This window comes from Falco naumanni, chromosome 10 (assembly GCF_017639655.2).
Source record: "Falco naumanni isolate bFalNau1 chromosome 10, bFalNau1.pat, whole genome shotgun sequence".
In the NCBI taxonomy this organism is placed as follows: Eukaryota; Metazoa; Chordata; class Aves; order Falconiformes; family Falconidae; genus Falco; species Falco naumanni.
The window spans coordinates 26719774-26744382 of NC_054063.1; the positions used below are offsets into that span (position 1 = coordinate 26719774).

The following is a 24609-nucleotide window of genomic DNA, read 5'->3' on the forward strand; positions in this document are numbered from 1 at the left end:
AGTGTTTGTCCCTGAGGGAGAAATGCCCGGCACATGAAGGAGAAGTGCCCGGTCCCTGAGGGAAAATTGCCTGGTCCCTGAGGGAGAAATGCCCAGTCCCAGGAAGAAATGCCCAACCCTGAGGGAGAAATGCCCAGTCCCAGGAAGAAATGCCCGGCCCCTGAGGGAGAAATGCCCGACCCTGAGGGAGAAATGCCCAGTCCCAGGAAGAAATGCCCGGCCCCTGAGGGAGAAACGCCCAGCCCCTGAGGGAGAAATGCCCGACCCTGAGGGAGAAATGCCCAGTCCCAGGAAGAAATGCCCGGCCCCTGAGGGAGAAATGCCCAGCCCCTGAGGGAGAAGTGTTTGTCCCTGAGGGAGAAATGCCCGGCACATGAAGGAGAAGTGCCCGGTCCCTGAGGGAAAATTGCCTGGTCCCTGAGGGAGAAATGCCCAGCCCCTGAGGGAGAAGTGTTTGTCCCTGAGGGAGAAATGCCCGGCACATGAGGGAGAAGTGCCCGGTCCCTGAGGGAAAATTGCCTGGTCCCTGAGGGAGAAATGCCCAGCCCCTGAGGGAGAAATGCCCGACCCTGAGGGAGAAATGCCCAGCCCCTGAGGAAGAAATGCCCGGCCCCTGAGGAAGAAGTGTTTGTCCCTGAGGGAGAAATGCCCGGCATATGAAGGAGAAGTGCCCGATCCCTGAGGGAAAATTGCCTGTCTCTGAGTGAAAACTGTTTGTCCCTGAGGGAAAAGTGCCGGTCCCTCCGCCCACTGAGGGAGAAATGCCCGGTCCCAGGGAGAAATGCCCAGCCCCTCAGGGAGAAGTGCTGGTCCTTGAGGGAAAAGCGCCCATCCCTGAGGGAGAAATGCCCAGTCCGTGAGGGAAAAATGCCGGCACCTGAGGGAAGAGTGACCGGTCCCTGAGGGAAAAGTGCCTGATTTCGGCGGGCGAAGTGCTCGGTCCCTGAGGGCGAAGCGCCCGGTCGCTGAGGGAGAAATGCCCAGCCACTGAGGGAGAAGTGACAGTCCCTGAAGGAGAAGTGCCGGCCCTGAGGGAGAATTGCCTCTCCCCGTGGCTGAGGTCCCGCGTCTTGGCGGAGGTGTCTGTCCCGGCAGGGGGTGCCGGCCCCGGCGCGGCGGAGCAGCCCTCCTCCTCCCCCGCATGTGCGATGCGCGGCCGCATGTGGGGCGCAGGCGGCGGAGTCTCCACCTCTTCTGGCAACTTGAACCTGTGGCTGCCAAGCTCCATTAAAGCTATCAGCAGTCGGGGCGACGCGCTCCACAACGAAGGCGGGGTGGGTTGTGGTGTTTTATTTTACATATATATATATATTTATTATTTTTTTTTTCCCTTCGCAAGGCTCGGGGCTGAGCAGGACGACTGCTGCGGAGCCTGCCCCGCCGCGCTTAGCCTCCCGCTGGCGGGCTGAAGCCGGGGTCCCGCCGCCGCGGGCACTGGAGCGCCGGAGGCGGCCCATGGCTGCCCCGCCGGGCGCCGCGCCCCGCTGAGCTCCGCAGGCACCGGCGGCCATCGCGTCTCTCCTGCCGCCGGCTCGGCGAGGAAACAGAGTGACCACCATGGTCCGGTGCTGGTGGCTCGCTGGGCTGCTCGTAGGTAGGTGGTACCGGCGGCAGCTGCCGTTCTGGGGCGGGTGGAGGGGAGGGGGAGCGTTTGCTCGAGTCGGGGTGGTCCGTTCGGGGGGCTGCAGCCACCTCCCTCTCCCCACGGGCTCTGCGAAGGGGCAGGAGAGGGCGGGAATTTGCTAGGAGAGTGCAAGAAATTAGTGTGCAAGGGGATTGTATGGAAAGTGCAAAGAAATGGCAAGGAGTAAGCAAGAAGTGTCCGAGAAGTGTGCAAGGAGAGCACAACTAAATGGCAAGGAGGATGCAAGAAAGCTGTGAGGGGAGTGCAAGGAGGGTGCAAAGAATTGGCAAGAGGGCTGCACAGGGGGTGCGAAGAGGGTGCGAGAAGATTGCCCGGAGGACGCAGGGAAGCTGGCAGGCGGGTCTCCGTGGGGCCGGCTCTGGGACGGGGTCCCGCGGGTGCGCCGCCGCCCCGGGCAGTGTTGGCGGCGGGAGGAGGCACCCAGCACCCGGAGCTCCGCTCGCTCCCGCCCGGCTGCCCCCCGGGTGGCCGCCCGGCCCGCGGGGCTTTCACCGCTGTGCACAGCGTGCGGCCGGAGCGGCGCGGAGGAGCCAGGGCAGCGGCCCCAGGCTGCCCCGCACTACCTACTGCCGTTTCCCTGGGGAGGGGACGGGCGGCGAGAGCCCCAGAGATGCTGCCGAGCTGTGGGGCCGGGGGACTGCCCCATCGCCGAGGGGCTCCCCTGAAGCCTTTCCCGTGCCCTGCCACCACCCCCCCCCACCCCCCACCCCCCACCCCCCCCCAACTTTGAGCGGCGTGTGGAGATGCCAGAAGGGCTGGAGGTCTGGTGCTGAACTGTCCAGGGCAGTGCTGGGTTGGTACTCTGCCTTTGCCTCCCACCCGAGGCTCCCCGAATGGTCAGGGTCGCTGTCCGTGCGCCCCCGCCCCGAAACCCTGTCCGGCTTCCCCTGTGCCGTTGCAGCTTGCTCCTGTCCGGAGCATGGAGCACGGTGAGTGCTGGAGCTGAGTTTAGATCCGGGAAGGGCTCAGAGCTGATTCTCCGTGGCTTTTCACAGTGAATTGGGAATTATCCCTGGGAGGATCCAGCACCTGCCCCAGCAAGGGACAACTTTGCAAGTAGTTGCCAGCTCCCGGGACAGGCCACCGAGCCCAGCTACACAGACAGACCCTCGGAGCAGTGCAGGCTGCATCTTTGCAGCTCCCTTTCAGAAAGGCATCTTTCAACCCCACAGTTCTTGGAGCAGTTTCAGAAGAAAAGGTTCTGGCTTAGGAGACCATATGGGAGAACAAAGACAACTGTGCTGTGAAAAAAAGCAAAATGATTTCTGTTTACAAGTAGCAGAGCCTGAGGGAGGCTTCTTATCCCTGGACAGAGTATTTTCCTAGGAAGTGCAAGGGAGACCCTTGGTTGAGACTTTGCACCCCTGAACAGAAGGGGCAGGTGAAAGGAGGGTTGCGAGGGTGCCCCCAAGGCCCCCATGCAGTCTGGACACTGGAAATCCAGACACCTGGGTTTCCTGCTACTAGGTTCCTTTCTACCACTTAATTTACTCATCTGAGGTTTTGGGCAGCAAAATATCATACTAACTTGCCTGTCCAGCTCAGGGCTTAGTTCAGTGTTCATTGCAAAAGAATAGTGTAGTGACAGCTATTGGACGTTATTTGCATTAAGTGTAAAGGGCCAGACTACAGGAAGAAATGTCTAAAGCATGGTACTTCTATAGGGTTACTTTTCTGTTCTCCTTACGTGGGCTCTTTGTCATATGTTGTTCCCCTAAGATATGGCTTAACAGGTTGAGAAATATGTATTCTCCTTCTATATGTACTTTATTAGCTCCAGTTGCTCTGCTGAGAGATGTGTTATACTGCATTACGTAAGATTACTCACAAGTCAAATTAGAATACTTCTTAAATCCTCATACATTTTATTTTAGTCTGATCTAATTTAAACCCTGTGCTTCTTCCATCTGATGTCAGTGAGAAAATTTCCATTGATTTCACTAAGAACAGAAGCTGGACCTTAAAACATATATTTAAATAGCAAAGTGAGATCCACAGCTCATTAAAATCAAAGCAAGGTTTACCAGTGACTTCACTGTGAGCAAGACTGGCATTCCCTATTTTGCATAAACCGAACATCAGCATGAGCATGACACCAGTGTATACTTAGTTGAAAAAGCACTTTAGGTAGGTAACTGGATCTGATTTTGGAGTCTCCTCCAGAAAAGAATCACTCATTCCTGGAAATGTCCCCAGAGGCTTGCTGAGTTTTACCTAAGCTTTCATTAAAGTCTTTACATTCCAGTAACACCACGCTGATATTTTTCATGTGTAGCTTCTCCTACGTGGTTTTAACATAAAAGATCTATTCTTGCTTTCAATGTTTATTTTTAAATTTGAAAATTACAGTGTTGAGGTAAGATAAGATCAGCAGTTGCATTCAATTATGGGATTAGGAAGAGAATCCCATAAATAATAGTACATTCAATATATATATGTCTGTGTATTTACACATACATATATATGTACTTACTATTAAATTAACATCATTGTCTTTGGTTCAGATATTTTTGGGGGCAATGTTTACTTTAGTTAATTTATTTTTACCAGGTTGGTGTTATTTTATTTATTTCTCAAGCTGGCCAAAAAATCAACAACTAATGTATTATGCTGGATCATGTGATATGACTCTATTTGTTCTTTTGATAATGATAGGTTAGCCATGTTTCAAAGTATATGGATATAGATAAAAACAGGGCTGAGATGTAAAAAAAGCACAAGTGAAAAAAATATCGTGTGGTTTCTATATTTTCCCCACAAGCACAAATTGTTGAGTAAGGAGATTTTCAAAACCCAGAAATTGCTGTGAAGAAAACCAAAGCTGGAATTCAATGCTAGGGAAGGCTGCATCTGGCAGAACAAAGTTTGGAAAGAGATTTTGCTTTCAATGGGATCCTGTGTTTCCCCACAACATAGCATATGTCATCTATAAAGACAACGCTTTCATGGATGAGATACAATCACTGCTAAAATCAACCTCAAAATTAGGGAGCACCTATACAATGCTGTTACACAGTTGCTGAGGAAGATAAAGCTATGAAAAAAGATAATTCCTAACTTCACTTTAAGATGGTGTATCTCAGAGAAACAATACCAAGAAACTGACAGTGAGAACACGAGAATTTTAATGTGTAACCCTTCTTCTGTAGGCTAAGAGCGCTGCCAGAAACTGATAATGTGTTTCATAGAACAGCTCCTCTACCCAGTTTAAATTGTGTAAGATTTGAGGGGTTAGTAGTCTGCAATCTGTGCTTTTTTTTTTCTTTAAAGAGTAAAAAGGCCTCGTGCTCTAAAATGCAAAAATTAGGAAAGTTCTGTTTCCGTGTATTAGGAAAGAAACTCTGATGTCTATTTGAAATGCCAAAGCTCTGGAGTGTTAAGTGGTAAGAGGGTCAAAATCCGTCATTATTTTTGAGTTTTAGATGGTGTGATAATCATGTCTTTCATGCTATGTTTTCTCATTTTCATTGAATAGCTTATTAAATCATCATGGTTTGAATTCAGCTGAAACTGAAAATTCTGCAATGAAGATCATCTCCTGTGGCACTGTCAGACATTTGGATCAGTGCAACAACAGCTCTCGACTTACAACTGGTGCGATGGTACATAAATCAGCAGGAGAGGTCTCACCACTGAGTGTTTGAAGAGATTTGCTTGAGTTTAGTTTTTAAAATAACGGTTTAAACCTGAGTGTATCTATTTGGTCAAGCACTGAAGAAGTCCCCTATGGTTTCTACTGGGTTAATAAGAAACTTTGACAAACGTGACATTTTGGACGTGTCTAAGTGAAAGACAGATCTTTGGAAGCAGGCTTTCACCCTGTACTCTGAGATCAATGTATATACCAAGCTCCCCACTGAGACAATTGGATTCACCTTGTTCGCACTTACTAAATCCACAAGTGCTGGACACTGGCAGGTTATGGCTTTTAAGTGTCTCTTCTCCCCTGTTGATACAAAAACACAACGACACGTTATTTTTAAAGCTTTTCAGAGAAAAAAAAATTCTTACCAGTTAGACTCCCTGGAAAAGGCAGATGAAAATACAAATGACAGCTAAGATTTCCTACAGAAAAACTCCTAAGTTTTGTTAGTTTTGAGTAGCACAAGTCCCATTATTAGATTATGCAGCACGTAGGTTGAATGTCGACTTTGATTTTAGCATCTGTCGGCAGTGTTTAAGAGAACTGGAACACATCAAAACTTGGCTAATGTTGACAGGCAAAACAGTAGACTGAAATTTCAGGCTATCTAGAAACCACACCCAGACCCCAAAACACATGTTAGAAGTAACTTTAATTCTGTGCCTCAGCTGAACAAGTAACCTTTTTCTGTGGTCAGTTGTGATTCTAAGTTAAACATGTGTGCTTATTTCTGGTGTGGGCCATGTATCAATTTACCACCTTTCTGCAGAGCCTTTTTACTGAGGATACCTTCCGCTGTGACTGCTTTTGAACACTGTTCTCATCCTTGGCTTTGCAGAAGCCAAGTAGCCTCAGACTATTAGATCCTTTTAGATCCTATTAGATCTTATTTTTATTACTGTAAACAGTATCCTTGCAGCAGCACCAAGAATCCGGTTGTGTTAGGTGCTAAATAAGGAGAGAACAAAAGGATCCTTCTTGCTTTAGTGGGTTTTCTAGTTTCCTGGACTTAGATTTTCAACAATGAGTTGACATTGCAGGGACTGACTGGGATTCCCAGCTGTGCCCAGCAGTTTAGTACTTATTGCAGTTGCTTATGTCTTTACAGACGTAAACGCTTTTGTGTATCCATTCCATATTTCCAGACCCATGGAGGCCAGGCAGTGATTTTGATGAGCAGGATGGTGAACAATGTGCTTACACAGGAGAGCAGCTGTTTCCCGTGGGAGCAGAGAACTGGGACAGGTCCATGGCAGTGGGAGACTGAAAGGCCACTCAGAGTCTCCCGCTGACTCCCTGCCAAGAGCAGGTTATTCCCTGCTGTACTAATGCTTTGTTCGATCCCTCAAAATCCTGCCAAGCAAGTGGACTTGCACTGCCTACTAGATTGTGCCTCAAGAAGTTCACCCTGCTATAGAAGCCACATTTTTTCCTCTCTTCATTCACTCCCAACAGAACCTCTTTATTCACTGCAAGGAATTCCTTCCTTTCCTTGGTGTTTATGCTTTGTGAATATTTATTGGCTGTTATCATGCCCATCTTGCCTCAGTCGTCACTACCAGGCTACATATACTCTGCTCTTTTAATCTTGCTTTGTAACTCAATCCCGCCCACCCCTAATCATTTTTTGTTGTTCTACTCTCAGTTCCCGCCAGTTCCAGTTGCTCATTTTGCTTTGGGTAAATGCTATATTTATGTTAACGTTATGTGGTGGGTGGTCCTCTCTGCGCTCATGGTCCATATGAGTGATTTAGACATCTGAAATGAGGTTGGCATTTTATAGCCAAACCATGGCCTGATTACTGGTTCTGCTCTTCAAAGCACTCCAGGAAAAAATACGCTTAGCCATCACTATTAAAAATGGCCACGATAGTCACTAATAAAGTATCTGTGCAGAGGTTTGAGGGACTTGCCAGAAACTGCATGGGTGCTCTATACATTCAAAATGACAGTGTGGCATTAATTTCAAAACCATGTGCTGTATTTTCTAATGAGTTTCCAGCTCATCTAAATTAAGGAAGATAGATCTAATATTTCCCATTTGGTAAGAATATGCATTCCAGTTAGAATTTAACTGAGTCACAATAGTACCCCCAGGGTATGGTTCAGCCTTGGGCTGAGTTGGTTTGCTTTCCTTTTGAAAGGAAATGCTTTCCCCCAGGTGTTCTCACTAATGTCTCACCATCTAGGCCTAGAGGATTAGAGATCATCTCACTATGGTCTCACCTGCCTCACCAAATTAAAATTTAAACTTTCACCAGTGTTCAAGGAGAAAATCTCTAGTATCACCCTTCTTTCCTTTGGTTTCTTTTGTTATTTGGTTATATATTTCTCTGCGCCAGACTTATGTGGCTGTTTAACATAAGATCAGAGTTTAACACAAGTCATGATGTGTTAGTGTAGCCTGGACCTATTTGGTTTTTCCAGTGCTTGCTGAAAAAATAAGGCACATAGCAATTATCCCATTAGTTCTTACCTCTCCTGATTAACTATCCCCCTCCCTCCAGACTCTGTCCTGTAGGTCTGGTGGAGGCAGTGAGTTGTTGCTGGGAAGCCCTGTGATTTCTCTGCTTTTTTGGCTCACAGCGGGACCCTGTTCCCAGCACTGTTGTCCGCTCCTCAGGACCCCCCAGCTGGACTGCCCAGTGCAGGGCTGGCAGCAGGACAGGGCTCTCAGCTAAGGACCAGTTACCGGTGAGCTGACCACAATGGTTCGGCCAACTGGGGCCATCAGGCCATATGGAATTGCTCAGCTGTTCTCCAGTAATCTTTTGACATTGACCAGTTTAGATGTGGAGAAAGCATATGACTCCTCTTTCTGAGTCTGCGCAATATATTCTCACGGTGGGAGGGAGAAACATGAAGTGAAATGGCTCGTGTATTGTATCTGTCAGGACAGCAAGTATGTGGTGAGTAAAGCTCTGTTGTGTAACTGAAAAGCGTGGCGTTTTGATTAACATTAACTGTAGGAGATCTCTTGGGAAGATGTACTCACATCCGCCTCTAGTGCTTTTATTTGTCATCACAAATCATCTAGGCCAACTCTTACATGTCTTGCTTAGTTCATTCCCTCTGAGAATCTCCCACTTCTCCTTTGTATCCCTTCGTTCTCCAAATGGAGTGTTTACTGTCAGTTTATGGGGGAGCATTTTCTGAATAAGGTGATGATGCTGTGTTGGTACAGTCATGGGATCTTTCCTGTTTACAGACTCCACTGAAAATGGGATCAAACCCTGCAGTCCTATTGAAATGGTAGGCCTGGTTTTCTTCTTTGGGGGTAAACAGCCAGAGAGGGCAGTTTAAGAAGCCATTTTATTTAAATATAGTTTATACTGAAGAAGATCTTTGTGGTACAGGAGAGAGTACCTTCTCCCTTCTTCTCTTCCCTACCACAAATCCTATCTGTCTTGACATCTATCGCTGGACATGACACTGAAAGGAGAAGTAAATGATTCCATGATTCCGAGAGCAAATTAGTTACTTCTCTGGCACTTTAAAATCCTCCAGTCAACTCACCATGAGTGCTTTGCTATTTTGACTGTGGACATGGGACAAATTAGGCAATGATCACAGCCTCAGAATAAAGCTAGACTACAGCCACAGAATACAGTGTCTGAACCTATTTTCCAATGTTTTTAAAGTATGTGGTGAAAGTATGTTTTGAAAATTTCTCTAAAATCCTGAGCTGCTTGGCAATTTTGAGTCGGTTGAGTTTCCTCTTAGGATCTGCAGAATGTCATACATGATTATGCTCTGTTATGCACAGGAAACTCAAGGTGATGCTCTGTAGTGATAGCTGACATGTAAACACATTTATTGTGCCATCCTTAGAAGAACACATGTAGTGAATTCAAAGCATTTTGCAAATAGCATGAACTGAGCATCAGGCTGTTGAAACAGCTATGTGTAATTATGCATGTTTTTATACATGTTTTACAGACAAATAAGAGAAAATATGAATAATAGAAATGCTTTTCCAGAAGCCAAACAGTACTCCAGTGAAAGCACTGGCATCTTCTCTCAACCACTTGACCACATTCTGACTTCAGTTCAGGGAGGCATTACTAATCAGGGAAAATGCTCATGCACTGGCTTAATTTCAAGCACATGCTTAAGTTTCACTGAAACCAATTAGACTTAAGCATGTGCTTAAGTCCTGTCCTGAACTGGGTTCAGTTTGCAGACAGGCAAAATGCAAAGTTCTACTGTGATAGTTTTCCACTCCCGATGGGTTATATTTAATTTTTATAACTTTATAGTACTATAATGTAAAATGTATCTCTTCCCACAAATTGTTCTCTTGGGAATGACTTATTCTGAGTGAATTAAAAGCACCACTAACTTGTATTAGTGCAAGTTAATGCAAGAAAAATTGATTTGCTAAATACAGTTTTTGTCTTTGCTTTTAAAAGAGTGCTTACTCCTTTAGTGGCTGACCCAAAATCCATTCTGCATGCTCTCAGGAGAGAAAAATGCTAAAGAAACACTGTTTTGCTCTGTTAATGAAATCTGTGTGGATAAGTATAATTTGCTTATGCAGAATATATTGATACATTTCTTATCGTCCATTTCATCTCACTCTGAACATTCCTTAGAAAATATCAAAGATTTTATGTCTTCTCTAAATGAAGAAATGTGTAATGCTCCATGACTTCAGGCACTGATCTTATCCCTGTAAATGGGTGACTAACTGAAACATTAGAATTATAAATGGGAATAATAAATTCTGGCCATAGGAGGCAATAACATATAACAGATTAAGCAGTGTAGTTTTGAAGAAGAGTTGATCTACAGTAACTAATTTGGTGCAAACTGTAATGCATGCATTTTCTCCTCCATTTATAAAGAAACAGATGTGTGACTCAACTTTGCTTTTTTCCAAAGTCAATCCGCTTGGAGGAACACAAACAAGATTTGTTTCCAACAAGGCATATTACAGTCTTTCTCTCGTGGTTGGTATTTTTTTCCTTTAAATGTAAGAAGTGGATCTGAATCTAGAGCATACAGCAGTTATGTAGCACAAGCCCATTGGCATGCAGGCTCCTGTTTTCGGGCTTGGCCATTGCCTAGGAATCTTTCATCTTAATTTTACCAACAATTTACTTTGAGGAGAATTTCCAGTGCTGTCTTTCTATCATTTGATGCCATGGGTCTGATTTTTCTGAAAGTCATTTATACAAAAGAGAGTATGGAATAGTTGTTCAGTGATTGCTGCTGCTGTTGGCTTTATCCGGTTTCTGCTGATTGCAGTGATCAGCTGCCGTTCCCGGTTACCAGCTTTCCTAATTGCCTGAGTGCTTGCACAGCCACATTGCTCAGAGACTTTGGGCCAGTACTTTGGATGCAGCACACACCGGAAAGCTGGAAAAAGATACTGTTTTGTCTAGCTGCTGTACTGAGGAGCTCTCTGGAAATGCTTGTGGTTAATCGATACAGGCACACGGGGTAATGAGTGAGTGGCAGAGATCACAGGGACTTTTTTAGATTTTTCCTATGAATGAGTATTTTTGTCTTGAGCATGAATTGTGAATAATTCCTTCCTCCTACCCAAGAACTATATAAAGCAGTTAATTTGTGTCTCTCTTAAGATGAAGAGAGGAGCTGCTCTGATGTGCTTCACCAGGGGCTGAGGAACAGTGACATATGAGTGACAGCTACTTTGCCCTGCTCTTGGAATAGAGATGTGCCCTAACTACAGATTCTAGGTCTGGAATTGAACTTTTCCAGCTTGAAAGCATGTTTGGATCTGGTGGGGCTGAGCTGGAGTATTTGAGAAAGAAAAGCAGCCACAAAATTTGGACAGAAGCCAATAGCTTTTGGTTTGAGGATGCATCCAGTTTGGAGTCTTGTGTACAGTTAAGTAAGGCAAAATCCTTAGGAATTCCCATCATGTCAAATATTTACATTCTAGAGGCTTCCCCCCCCCCCCCCCCGAGTTTGATCCTGATATAAAAAGTCCCTTTTCTGTTGAATGTGTCAAAATGTAGTGATTGCGTTGCCAAAGTGACTGTGCTCTCAAACAATGCAGACTTTCAGTGTTTCAGCCAAAAGTAGCACTGAGGGTTCAGTCAAATATTGAAGCTCTTGCTGCAATAAACACACAGAGTGCAGTTAGTGGCTTGAGAGTGGGGCTATATTCTGTGCTGTTATTTTGGTATAGCTCTAGACTACACTGATACCTATAGAGTCTTTCTATGGTTATGAGCAAGAGCAAATCAGACCCTTGTAATCTGTTACTTCTAATACAAATACAGTAATTTTTGAGGTTACTGTATTCTCCAGGATAATTATTTCATGTTCGTTTTAAGTGTAATTTAGTTTGGACTGTCCTTGTACTGGTGGCTCTCCAAAAGCTTTGGCAGTAATTAGGCCTCTTGATAGGGCAGTCAGATGAAACTTGGCATGTTCTGCAGGTGAGTAAAAGAAGACCTGCGAGGAAGAAGCACCCAGGAATGATTTGCCTGAGGCCACAGAGCAAATAGTGGCAGACCTGGGATGAGGACGCAGAGCCCTGACTCCTGATGGACTCTATTAAAAGGGCACCCATGGGGCAGCCCGCATGCCCGCTGCAGCTGCCAAATTAAAGGTTTAACTAACAGCAATGGGGTTTGTCATCTACTCTTCCCGTTTTCATATGAAGACTCACAGGAGCTGCTTTTTAGGAAGCACTAGTGCAGCAGTTGTGAAGGACCTGGCTATGCCTGTTTGCCATGTCCAGCCCTTAAAGATAATAAAAACAGTGCAATTGTGAGTCTGCTCCAAAAAGAGCCCGTAACACTAATAATGTGTCTTTCCAGCTAGTTTATACACTCCAGTGCATAGTGAGGTAACAGAAAATCCAAGGCTGGTTTCACTGGCCTTTGGGTAGGTAGGCTGCTTCTGTTACTGCTCTCCTGCTTCACTGGGGGCTTCACTTTCCATGTGTTTATTCCCTTTGTGGTAGTTTCAGGGTTTGCATGCTTACATCTATACAAATACATTTCAAGGACTCTGTTACTGTGACGTGTAAAACCTTTGCAAATGGCAGCACCATAGTGAAGTGACTGAATTTGTCCATCAGACTTAAGTTATGTATTACTAGGTTAGTCATAAAATACTATTTGAGTAGAAATCTCTCTGCTTTGCTACATGTTGAGGAACCTCTGACCCGTACAGCAGACGTTTAATTACCGAGTTCCCATTTGGCTTGGTCTGGGGCTTATATGCATGGCAAACTTGGATGCGGAAGATTTGTAACAAGGATTTAACGCTCTGTGTGTGTGTATGATGTGTTGATGCCAGGGATGAGAGGCTCCTGTCTCGGAATAAATCGTCTGTGGGAGTCGGAGGAGTCTCTCTGGTAGACCCCGGCTGTGAATCTCACCCTGAGTATTTATATTTGTGTTTTACCCTGAGCTTGTGAGCCAGGGAATTCTGCTGGTGTTGCTCAGCAGCTCGTGGTCTTGCCCGTGGCTTGCAGCAGATCCGTATGCGCTACCTTCGTCTGCAAACACTTCTTGCTGGGAGGGTGGTGGCACTCTCCGAGCTGGGCTTGGGCCTTTCACAGTCTCCCCTGTCACTTCTCTCACATGCTGCCAGATGGTTTGGGTTTCTCATCCCAGTGAAGGGTCTGGTTTAGGCAAATCTCCCCCTAAGGCAAAGACTGCAGGATGGTTAGGTTATATAGAAGTACCTATGTGGCACACAGGGACTAATGAGCAGTTTTGACTCTGTATCTTGTGCTCCTTGACTGAGGCACAGGGTGTGCAAATGTTTAGCGTCCTCACTCTGTGGAAAGGTAATAAATATATGTTAGACCTTTCTTTCCAGCTGATAGGCAGGCTGGAAAGCAACCTGTGTCCTAACCATTGGTATGTAGTGAATAAAAGTTGTCTTGAAAATTTCCAGCACACTACTAGGGCAAAATGCAAAGTACAGCTCGAGCGAGCGCAGCCTGGCTGGGCTCATAAACGCGCTGCAGTCCTGGGCTGGGCTGAACCCACTGAGCCAGGCTGTGCCGTGCCATGCTGTGCCGCGCCGTGCCGCGCCGCAGAAAACCGGTGGGGCTTCAGGATGAGCTTCACTGAGGGCTCATGTCACGGAGGTATGAAGAGCTAAACCCCAGGTTTCTTACTGAAGGCAACTCACTCACCCTGAGTGCAACAGAAGTTTGCTTAAGAGTGAATAATATATAGGAATATATGTACATATATATGTGTGCATGCGAAGGTCTTCAGGATTTAGCTGAGTGTTCACACATTCCCTAAGCCAATAACATCCGTTGTTATGGGAAATGAGGTAAGTGACAGAATTACTGTCCTTATGGCAGGCGACAGGCGAGTCTAATGTTCCCATGCTGTAATTCCCTGTTCCAGTTACCGCTTCAACAATAGCTTGAGAGGGAGAGAACACAAACAAAGAGCGCTCAGTTTTATGTGAACATTTAATCTGAAAAATAGTTGGATTCAAAGGAAACTCACGTTGGAAAACAGTAAAATGAAAGAATCGGTGTCCTTAGCCAAGAGCCTGCCGCTTCGCGAACCCGTTGGGGCTTTCCCTCTCGGGCGGGCCCTTCTCGGGAGCGCGGCCCGAGGAGCTTCTGGGCGCTGGCGCTGGCGGCGGTTCCGTGCCCGGGGGGCGGGCGGGGAGCGCCGGGCAGGGGCCGAGCTGCGCCTGCCGGTACCCGCCGGTACCCGCCCGCCCCAGCCCCTGCCCCGCCGCGTGCGGCGCGTACCCCGGCCAGGGCCCCGCCACCGAGCCCCGCGGCCGCTGCGGGGGTGGCTGCGGGGGGCGCGGGTGGGGGTGGGGCGGGCGCAGGCCCCGCGCTGCCCCGCGGTGCTGACTGCCCCTCTCTCCCCCCGCGCAGCCTGCGCGGCCGCGGAGCCACCGCTGCGCTGGGAGCCGCGGTGCCGGCAGCAGCTCCGCCACCTGCAGGACGGCGCCAGGATCGCGGCGCGGCTGCCGCCCCGCCTGGAGGGGCGATGGGTCTCCACCGGGTAAGGCCCCCCCGTCCCCCGGGAACGCGCCCAGGGCCCCGGGAGCTCCCCCCGGCCCAGCCCCGCGCCGCGGCGCTGCCCCGACCCCCCGGGGCCGGGCCGAGCAGCCTTGATGGCCCCCCCGCCCCCTCCGCTCCTCCCTGGGATGTGCCACAGAGCGCAAGGTCCTCTGTTCTGCACTGGCATGTTCTGCTAGCGGACGCCCAGCTCTTCACTCAGGGGAGGCCACCGGGGGCGGGAGGCTTTTGCCCACGAAGCTGCACCCCCCCATGCTTGCCCCTCTCCTTCCCCGGGGAGGGATTTCACCCTGTGCCCCCCCAGCCACATGCTGCGGGGGGCCCAGCCCTGCCTTCCTCCCCAGGTGCGAGGTGCGGCCGGGACCCGAGTTCCTCACCCGATCCTACCTCTTCTACGCCAACCGCCTCTTCAAGGCTTACCAGTTCTACTACTGGGACCCCTCCTGCCGCGACCCCTCCTACTCGCTGGTCATCAAGGGCAAGCTTCGGCTGCGCCAGGCCTCCTGGATCACCCGTGGGGCCACCGAGGCTGACTACCACCTCCACAAAGTCGGCATCGTTTTCCACAGCCAGAAAGCCATGCGGGAGGTGGCCACCTGGATCAACCAGACGTCGGGCGAGGGCTGCAGCGGGTTCCTGCCCCCGGGGCGCACCTGGGCTCCTGGAGCCCTCTACGAACTGCTGAGTGCCAAGACTGAGCGTGACTGCACTGCCGCCTTGGGCTTCGCCATGCACGAGCTCAGCCTGGTGCGGGTGGAGAAGCATTACCAGCCCTTGCTGCAGCCACAGCAGAGCGGGAGCCGGCTGGTGGAGGAGCTGTACCTGGGGGACATTCACACGGAGTGGGTGGAGAGGCTCCACTACCGACCGACTGGTTATCAGCGACCTATGCAGAGTGCCGTGGTAAGGATGATGCCTTTACGCGGTCCCTTTGTCTGCTCATGGCCTTTGCCAAGCATTTATTTCCCTACTGTTAAAATACTGCCTGCCTACACTTAGCCCCCTTCTGCCCTAAGGACACGTGGATGAGGAGCATGGGGCTGTAGGTGCAGGTTCCCGGGGTGCTGCCTGGGTGATCTGCAGCACGTGGAGTTCACCCTCTCCCTTACCGAGGGACTGGGATGGGTGAGAGCTCAGCAAAACTGGCATCGGAAACAAGACTGCGTTGGCACGGGCCTGCAGTTAATGGCTTTTCTTTGGCTCTGTGTTTTCCTAGGAAATGCAGTTTCCTAGTTTCCCGCACCAAACTTGGTGACAGCTTTGGCCTGCACGTCCTTAGAGACTGCCTGCTCTGTCGTTTGTCTTCCTCTCCTCTCTTTTGCTCTTTGTCATGTCCTCCAGGTTGAGAGAGGAGCAAGGAAGCAACATCTGCCATTAAATCATTAGTCCTGGGTGTAATGCCATTAGAAGAGGAAGTTGCCCTGAATACAATTACGTTATTACACAGAAATCAAACTTTCATTTTGACATAAACAAAACTGAGCAGGAGACTTAGTTGCCTTTTATTTTATATTTTACGTGGCAGCAGGTTATTTTTTTTCCAGGAAAGCACATTTGCATCTGAACCATAGGTAATCAATTCAGAAATGATTGAGCAGTGAGATGGGGTGACAAAACCTCTCAGAACTTTACCAGACAGAATCGAACTGAAAAAAAATTATTGTGGGGCAACATTTCCCCACACCCCAAACTACACCAACTGAACTCTAAAAAACACAGAGCAACACCCCTCTCCCCCATCAAAAGTAACATTCTCAAATTGGTTAAACTTGTGTTATCTTGGGCCAAAACCATATATGTGAGCAAAACCAGATGGTAAACATAAACACTTTTAAAAGCTAATTTCAAACCAAACCTAAAGATACTGAAATTCACTCTCTGAATATAGCACTGTAATTAATCAGCTAACAGCTCTCCAATGGACCAGCACATGATGTCACCACTTGGCGATAATTAGAAGCTGCCATATATTAGAAATAACTTCACACGACTGGTTTAAGCAAGCAAGATTTTTGGCTCCATGTCTATGGTGATAATTTTATTTGGCACAGGGTTTTTCTTCTTTTCTCTGAACTAACATCCATTTGCCTGCACTGGTGAGTTACACAGCTATGTAAGGAATTATTTTTTAACCCTCTTTATGAAAATACTACTCTTTTCCTCTTAAATTTATATCTGTTTTAAAGAAACCCATTCTCCCCAAATTACCTTTCATTATCAAAGAATTTCCTGTCTAAGGAGAGCATATATATTTGCCAACTTCTGGGATTGTTTAGCCATAATGTACTGTGTACTGTCAGCACTCATTAACGTGACAGTAGCAGTAAAGCAAGCTGAAAATGACTAAATTACAGTAGACTCCAATCAACGTGCATGTAAATTACCCACCCTACAGTTAACTACTGAGTTATTTAACCTTGTTGCATACGACAGTTCAGTAAAGATTGGCTCATGTTCTAGAAAACAATATAATGTTCAAACCCTGGTTATTTAAAAATAAATCAGTTGTGATATATGAAGTATAAGAAGAAATTCCAAGCTACACAAAAAACCTCCTGGCACTGGATCAGCTGCAGGGCTGGTTTGACTCAGAGCTCTTGCACGAAGCACAGGCGGAGAAGCAAAGGTCAGGTCCTCCTGCTGCAGTAGGCCCTTTTCTTCTCCGTCTCCAGCGCAGTGCTCATTCTGGCTGCTTGGCAAACTCCCTGCCCGCCTCGCACGGCGCCCTGCAAACGCAGCCACAGGTGTGGGGCACGGGCAGGGGCTCTGCATCCTTTTTTCTGAATCGGTGCAGAAATGCGGTGCTGTAGCTGACATCCCCCAGCCCCCTCATCCTCACCCATGGGTAAGCGCAGCAGCTTGCAGTGGGAAACTTGTGGGGGAAGCAACCTGGATGGCCCCGGGGAGCATTCCCTGCCCCTGCAGCCTGCCCAGAGCAGCCCCGGCGTCGGGCAGGGCACAGCCTCAGGGCACAGCCCTCGGTCCTTCCCAGCACACTGGAATAGCAGAGAGCCAGGGCAGCGCTTTATCTGGCTTAATCTGCTTGGATGCCTTGGGCCAAGTTCATCGCAGTTGGACACCCTGGTGCAGAAAAGGGGAATTTGAGCTTTTGAAATATTCTGAAAGGGTTTTTCGCTTATCAGTTTACAAAAAACTTGTTTCTTGTCTCCTGCAGCATCACGTGCACCCTTGCCCGGTCTGTGGGATTATATACAGAGCTGATGAGCACCACCCACCCATACTACCTGTCAGAGCTCAGCTGCCCATGCAGCTCAGCGGCAGCTGGGTGAGCACCCACTGTGAGGTCCGACCTGCGGTACTTTTCCTTACCAGGTACTTCATATTCCATGGTAACAACCACACCTGGGAAGGTTATTACTATCACTACTCCGACCCACTCTGCAAACAGCCAACTTTCACCATCTACGCATCTGGGCATTACACCCAAGGTATCCCCTCCTCCAAAGTGAGAGGTGGCACAGAGCTGGCTTTTAAAGTCACCCAGGCTCAGGTGACGCCCATGGACCAGGTGACGGTGATGATGCTGAACTCCTCAGAACCTGGAAGCTGTGGGCTGACAAGCTCCTGGAGCGCTGGCGTGGAGCAGGATATAACACCCACAAATGGGTGTCTGGCTTTGGGCATCAAGCTGCCCCACACAGAGTACGAACTTTTCAAAACAGAGCAAGACATGAAAGACCGCAGCCTGCTGTACATTGGCGAAAGGCCCACGGACGGATCCAGTCCCGACAGTCCAGACAAGCGACCCACGTCGTATCAGGCACCTCTGGTTCGGTGTGCTGGAGCGTCAGAGGAATTCTCTAACTATGTTAGTCTAAAATACTTGGGAAAAAAGGATGCTAATGGGAGTGAAGCACTAAAACCTTTGCCTGTGGCCTTTTTATCATTTATAGCACTTCTGTTTTTAAGATAGGACTAATTATCTATTCAGGTACAGCACAGGATTCAGATAGTCTTGGTGCTAGCGTGATTTTTATATCCCTCAAATGAACACATCTGGAATCAGTTTTACTTAGATTTGGAAACATTTTTTAAAAACAGCCAACAACAGTGAGTGAAGCCAAGAAGATATGCCTGACTACATACTGTCTGTCCTGTGGCTTTATTGCCTAACCTTCCCTCTCTGCCTACAGATTTAATGTAGTGACACGGATGCGCTGCACATTGCAATAGATAACTTCGCAATATGAGGGGGGAAAAAAGCGACGTCAATTACAACTGCTGCTTTGAGCTTTTGACGTTGCTGAGATTTAATCAAGAGCTTGATTCAGATGTAATTCAAACATCCGGTGTTGGCTGCTGAGTTTCTTTGAGGTTAAGTTCCCTCCCATCATACTCCTTATTGCTGTTCTTGCAAATTTAATCTGCAGTCAGCAATAGATAAAAAGTCAGCAAGTGTCCGTGGTAAGGGCACAGTTAATCGTGCCTTTCTCAGTTTACAGACATTTCCTGCAGTTTTCCTATGTGTGTATGCACGCAAAGATGCAACATACAGTCTTCTACTTAACTATGTACAAAACCCAACCCTCACAGAGCATTACCTCAGCAGACTGTTAGGACCAACCCTGGTCATAAAAGAAGATGCAGTAAATGGAAAACACTTCTGTGCACAATGGCTCCAACCTTCAGCATCACGTAGCTGCAGACACTGCACCCTTGCTGCATTATCCTGGCTTTTCCAGTGCAGTTCCTGGCCTGTGCTTTGGTACATCAGCAATGGCCCCACGTCGCTGCCCATCTTGTCCGGCAGAGGCACGGCCGGGCAGTCACGACTCCTACTCACCATGCACAGAGTGAAGCAAAAGATCGCTTACAAGTCTTCTCAGGCTTTGTATTTTCAGTATTTATGTACTGGCATACCAGTTGTTAATCCTCCAGCTCTCATTTCTATCAAAATGTCACTTCAGCCTCATTCCTGTAAAGGTGTTTTTATAAATCTGCCTCTAGTGAACAATGGTCTGAGGAGTCACTCAAATCAGACAGCGCAGTCAGGTCAAACTGATTTCTACTGACAAGAAGGACAAACTAAGAAATTATATTCACTGTCTGCTGCAGCTAAGAAGCATATAACTTGGAGAAGCCCTCCTCCCAGTAGCTAAATCCTCTCCAAATAAGCCTATCTATCTTACTCACAAAGGGTATTTTGTTAAACCAGCTATGCAATAGCTACCTTCTTAATGCTGTATTTACAAACTTGCAGCTTGTACTTATATAAATTATGGGGTTTATAAGATAAAAATACTTTTGGGGGATCTGTACATTAATTAATAATTCAAATGAGATACTTATTAAATGCATACAATTGTGACATAAATATTCTCAGCATGTTTGCATGTTCCAGGCATGATCAAGTGTTCATCACGCACATAAACAGTTACACTTTTAAGCTGATGCACAAAAAGGCCAAGCTTGGCTACTTTGCCTTCGGTTCCCTCTGCAACCAATGGAGAAGGAGACTTCCCCAGGGGTTAGTTCAGCAGGCAAAATACCCGTTTCTAAGAGCTGCTGTGTTTTGTTGCCTGCTACTGTGTGGAGATCCATGGAGGAACATCTGAAGAACTGTAAGTGCATCCTGGGAGAATGTAGCGTCTCCTCTGGGATGCCCCCCGTGAGAGGCTGAGTCGGGGCAAGGCCAGGGCAGCACAGCTCCCTCACGTAAGCCACACACGGGGCAGAACGTTTTCTGCAGCAGAGCAGTTTCCCACCACCATGCTAGAGCGGTCACTCGCTGCAGCCCGGAGGAAAGGTTCCCGTGACTCCCATCAGCCAAGCTACGGCTGTTCTGCAGGACCCACAGATGTCCACAGCAAGGACAGGGAACAGCCTTGTGCTGCCTTTGGAGGGTGGGTGGCAGAGGGCAAAGGCAACTTCTGCCCTACATTAACCCTCAAGAATGACATTTGTCTGCAGATGGGTTTTTTTTTGTTTACATCGTACAGAAACGTATTAAGCTTCGCAAGTGTTTGGATACCGCGTGGTGTAAAATCCTCCCAGATCACAGATCCTTTCAAGGTGGTGATGGGTTCAGCATGATGCAGAAAGTTACAAGACAACAAAGACAACATCACCTGCTTATGCAACGTATGCAACGAGCCCTTGAGGGACTCCCACCTCCTCCCACAGCAGGTTGGCCGCCACTCGGCTGTGGCAGCACTGGGCGCTCAGCTCCACAACCGCGCGGCAGCGGGCTGTGCTGACTCAACTCCCCTGTGAAAGCCTCATCAGGAGCCTCTTTGTCCTCTGTCTCCCCCCACTTTAATTATACTTCTGAAAGAAAAAAAAAAAAAGCCATGAAAAAGCTATTTGCATAAATATCATAACTTTTATTGTTCTGTTCACAGTTTTTGGAGAAACATTCCTAAATTACAGTTATTCTCTGTTAAGAATTTGTGCATTTTTCCAATTTGAGTTTGCCTGGCTTTGATTGCCAGACAGTGATTCTTGTGTTGCTCCAGAGCTGCAGTGTTCAGTATTTTCTCCCCGTGAAGGTACTCGTGCACTATAATCAAGACATTCTCAATTTTGGTAGATAAGCTCAGCCAACTGAGTTTTCTCTCTTACCCTCTCTAAGGCAATTTCACACTCCACCAGTGATTGTTTTAATCTTTTTGTGCATCCATTCTAATTACTCAGCTTCTCTTTTAAAATGTAAATATCCAAACTGCATCCAAAATTCCCAGCTCTCACAGCTGAGACATACAGAAGTATAATCACTTACTGCTAACAGTAATTAAAAACAAGAACACATTCTTATTCATTAGTCTTTTACCCTGGGACTGCACTGGGAACACACGTGGAGCTCTTACTCACTCCAGTCCTGGGTATAGATGGTTTTGTCGTGTTAACATTTTATCAGTAGTGATTTTTTATCAGTTTTCACCAGTGATCTAGAACGACTGAATGGTACCGGGTCCCAGCAGAACCCTTCCATGAGCATCCCCATTTCATTGTGGTTCTCTTTGAACAACCACTTCTGACACGTGAGATTGTCAGAGAACACCAAGCTTTGAAAGGGCCCAGACATACTCAGTTCTCTAATCCCAAAGAAAACTGAAAAACAAGAGACAATGCAATGACGTTATGCGCCTTCATTAACACTCATCTCCTTTCCAGCCCTTCCCTACTAGCTGTCCTGTCCCGTTGGCCATCCTTCCCACCAGGTCAGAGACTGCCCCAGACGTCTCCCTTAGAAATATGATACAGAGCTTCTAGACCTACTGAATTTAAAAATGTTCATACTCAACGTTGCTCATGAGTGATGTCACCTTTCTAGTTCTCTTGCAGCATCACCAGCAGTTTTACCTACCTGCATCTAGTAACGGGTCCTTTATCCTACCGCCAAGATCTACAGATTTCCTCTGAACTTCCTTCAGCTCGGCATCACCCTCTCCAAGTGCTCCAACCCATACATTTTCTCTTCCTTTGGATATTGCCTTTTTTTTAAAATATATTTTATATACTTCATAACTCTCCTTTTGAGTCAATTGCTGCCTGCTTCCCTTTTTATTTGTTTATTACTTTACGTCTAGTTTTTCCCTTCATTTCATCACGGAAACAGGGTGGGCAGTTAGCCAAAGTTGTCCCCCTTCTTGTTGCCAGAATTATTGGGTTTTTGGCCATTTAATACCTTTCACTTAGAAGACTGCCAATGCTAGTTCAGTTTCCCATCTAATTTCTTCTTCACTACCAGCTTTGATACAAAATCTGCTCAGCTGTGCCCTTTTGAAGCACCAATTACATTTATTAGCAGTTTGCACGGCTGTGTGCCTAGCTTGAACGTAATCAGAATTCCAACTTCTAGGTCGGCAATTCATTTACCTGACATAAACAAGACCAAACTAAGTAACTTCACATCTAACACTGCATTAGAAAAACAGGTCTAGGACACAGACAACGAACATCAGTCCTGATTACTGCGTTTCTTTCAACTGGAAAATAAATACATACCTTTTTATTGTACCTGTGAAGAAAACCCAAGCTAATATGCACTGGCAGGTTACTACCAGTTGAAAGTCCGTGGTAACAGGCACATGTATGTGTCTTGGAAAACTCTTCCCCATTCACATCTTCTGTAATACTTTCCAAAAGTTGTAATTTTTCAACCATTCCAACAAGCAGAGGAAAAAGTAAAATAATTTTCAAACACTCCGAATACATTTACTAGCTCCCTGCACTTGAGTCTGAGCATGAGAGTCTTCTGTACCTTCTTTAATACCATAAGCTACTCAGACAAGCTGCCTTTGCAATTTTCTGCTTCTCTAGCAGGCACAAAAATCTAAAGCATGAGCCGAATTTGCCAGACACAAGCCGTGAGTCTGATCTCCACAGCTCAATTAATAGTAACCTGATTTTTCCAATTGGGCATCTTCATGCCCTCCTATTAAAAATACCTTCACCTGTATTTTGCATTCTGGATTTCCCAAACAATTCTTACACCGAAACAAAACACACAAAAAAGTCTTGAAACACTTTTGGGTACATGAACAGCATTGAGCTAGTGCTTCATTTGATGAACAACCCACATAGAATATAAAATCCTGTTACTTACTTACTATAAATAAATACGCTGCATTGAAACAGCAGAGAAAAAGCTGGAGACCAAAAGAGGATGGGTGACAGGACTCACTGCTGCAACTCTACACAGGGTGAAGAGAAGGAACGAACTCGCTGAAAGAGAAGCGGGAAGGTGAGTGGTGACCAGGAAGAGGCACCTGGGCCCGGAGTTGGACACGTGTCAAGTGAGGGAGCTGCCAGGCGGCCTGGGACAGGCAGGCAGGGAAGAGCGAGTCTGGAAGGGCAACAGGAAGAAAGAGACTGAGATAGAAAATAAATAGGCAGCACGGAAAACAAGCCGTTTAAAGGCGCTCGGCTGAACGTCGGTTTCTTTGCCAAGGAGCAGTGAAGGAACAAGGATGACTTGGACTGAACCAAAGGGCCGAGGGAGGGAACAGAGTGAGATTCGACAGCTCAGGCAGAACAGATCAGAAAAGAAACTGGGGAGGAGAGGCTGCAGCCTTCACAGAAACACTCTTTTGTGCTCAGCCCGTAGCCAAAAAGTCCTGGCTCCGATCACGCTTCTGTGTGGCCTCCCAGCGAAATGTGAAAACAAAAATTGCTGCTTCAGCTCAATTACTCACCATTACACTAGACGCTTAGGTCAAGAATGGACGTCTACGCGCAGAACATTAGGTTACACCTAATACCATGATGCCATTTTTTTAAGTTCAAGTACTAAACCCCTCGTTATATGTATCTTCAGGGAACATAAGATTATATAAGGTCAGGCACACAAAGTCGGGCAGTTTCAGACAGCAACTGGGCAGCCCCAGCTCCCTTTTTGACCTGGTACTGAAGGCTCGATCAGATACTGCGACACACTCACAACAAAAGTGCACAAACTTGGTTTTGCCATTTCCTAACTCCTGAGTGCTTGACTTTGTACAGCCTTAATAAAGGCCTTTTAAAAGTAGTTTTGTGGATAATTGTGTGTGGGAATTTTGCCAACTCAAACATGAGGGAGTTCAAGAGGCTTTTCTAATCTTGTGAGTTTATCCACCGAAGAAAAAGATTTGATTAAAAAAATGAAGTACAGCTAAACTGGGAACAATACTTCACTACAGGCTGTTCTTCAGTTCTTTGTGGCACTTCAAAATCTTGGGGAAAAAAACCCTCAAACCACAAAATTAGGAACTTATTAAATAAGAATGAAACGTACTGATGCAGAAACATAAACAGAAATGCCAGATATATAATGTCAACTTATAATATGCGGCTTCAATTAATTCTTCTTAATTCATTTGTTTTCTTAACTTCTTTTGTTTTGCCATCTGGAAAAGGCCATTTTCTAATGACAGATCATAGGAGGAAAGATCCAGAGTTCAAGTTTGCTTCAAGGGAAAGCAGCCCTGTTTCTGCGCTCGTAGGCTCAGCTTTCCTTTCTGTAGTTTTCACTCATGCAGAAGCTTCAGGACAAGCTTAAGCCTGGACTTGCAGGCAAAAAGATCTACATGGAAGTTTACTCAAGTTTTCAGAACTTTTACTCTTCAAAATACAAACGTGGAGGCAGTTCTGTAAAAGGAAATGGAGCCAGAGGAAATGGTGGAGTAAATGACGGGCATATATAGTCATTTTGGAAGTGTGCAAGTGCATGCTTATTAGAATATTACGTCTAAGATTGATTTCTGGCTGGCTCTTACTTGTGTTATTTTAAAAAATAATCCACATTTATCCAGTAAAAAAAAACCAATCGACCCATTAATAAAACAAACAAATTTTTTAGTTAAGCAGATTTGAGTATTGGAAACACAA

General features: G+C 46.8%; 2 protein-coding genes across 3 annotated transcripts in view; one reads left to right on the forward strand and one right to left on the reverse strand.

Moving 5' to 3' along the window:
- Positions 1-839: 839 nt before the first annotated feature.
- On the forward strand, positions 840-21740 carry APCDD1L (APC down-regulated 1 like). 2 transcript variants are annotated; one of them, XM_040609473.1, is made up of 4 exons: positions 840-1594; positions 14134-14263; positions 14625-15183; positions 17456-21740. In XM_040609473.1, the coding sequence occupies exons 1-4, from the start codon at positions 1558-1560 to the stop codon at positions 18212-18214; spliced, it is 1485 nt and encodes a 494-aa protein (XP_040465407.1). In that variant the 5' UTR covers positions 840-1557; the 3' UTR covers positions 18215-21740. The 2 variants fall into 2 exon arrangements, with proteins under 2 accessions (XP_040465407.1, XP_040465406.1); XM_040609472.1 differs by lacking the exon at positions 840-1594 and having other exon boundaries at positions 4249-14263.
- Positions 20604-24609, reverse strand: part of VAPB (VAMP associated protein B and C) — a 39852-nt gene continuing 35846 nt past the window's right edge. The window contains exon 7 of the transcript XR_005830014.1: positions 20604-24369. The gene's annotated coding sequence lies outside the window, so the exon portion shown is untranslated. The remainder of the gene's footprint in view (positions 24370-24609) is intronic.

Coding starts and splice junctions, on each gene's coding strand:
- APCDD1L (XM_040609472.1), top strand. CDS start 13,764: ATGAAAGAATCGGTGTCCTTAGCCAAGAGCCTGCCGCTTCGCGAACCC. Junction 14,264..14,624: donor GGGCGATGGGTCTCCACCGG/GTAAGGCCCCCC, acceptor CTTCCTCCCCAG/GTGCGAGGTGCGGCCGGGAC. Junction 15,184..17,455: donor GACCTATGCAGAGTGCCGTG/GTAAGGATGATG, acceptor TGTCTCCTGCAG/CATCACGTGCACCCTTGCCC.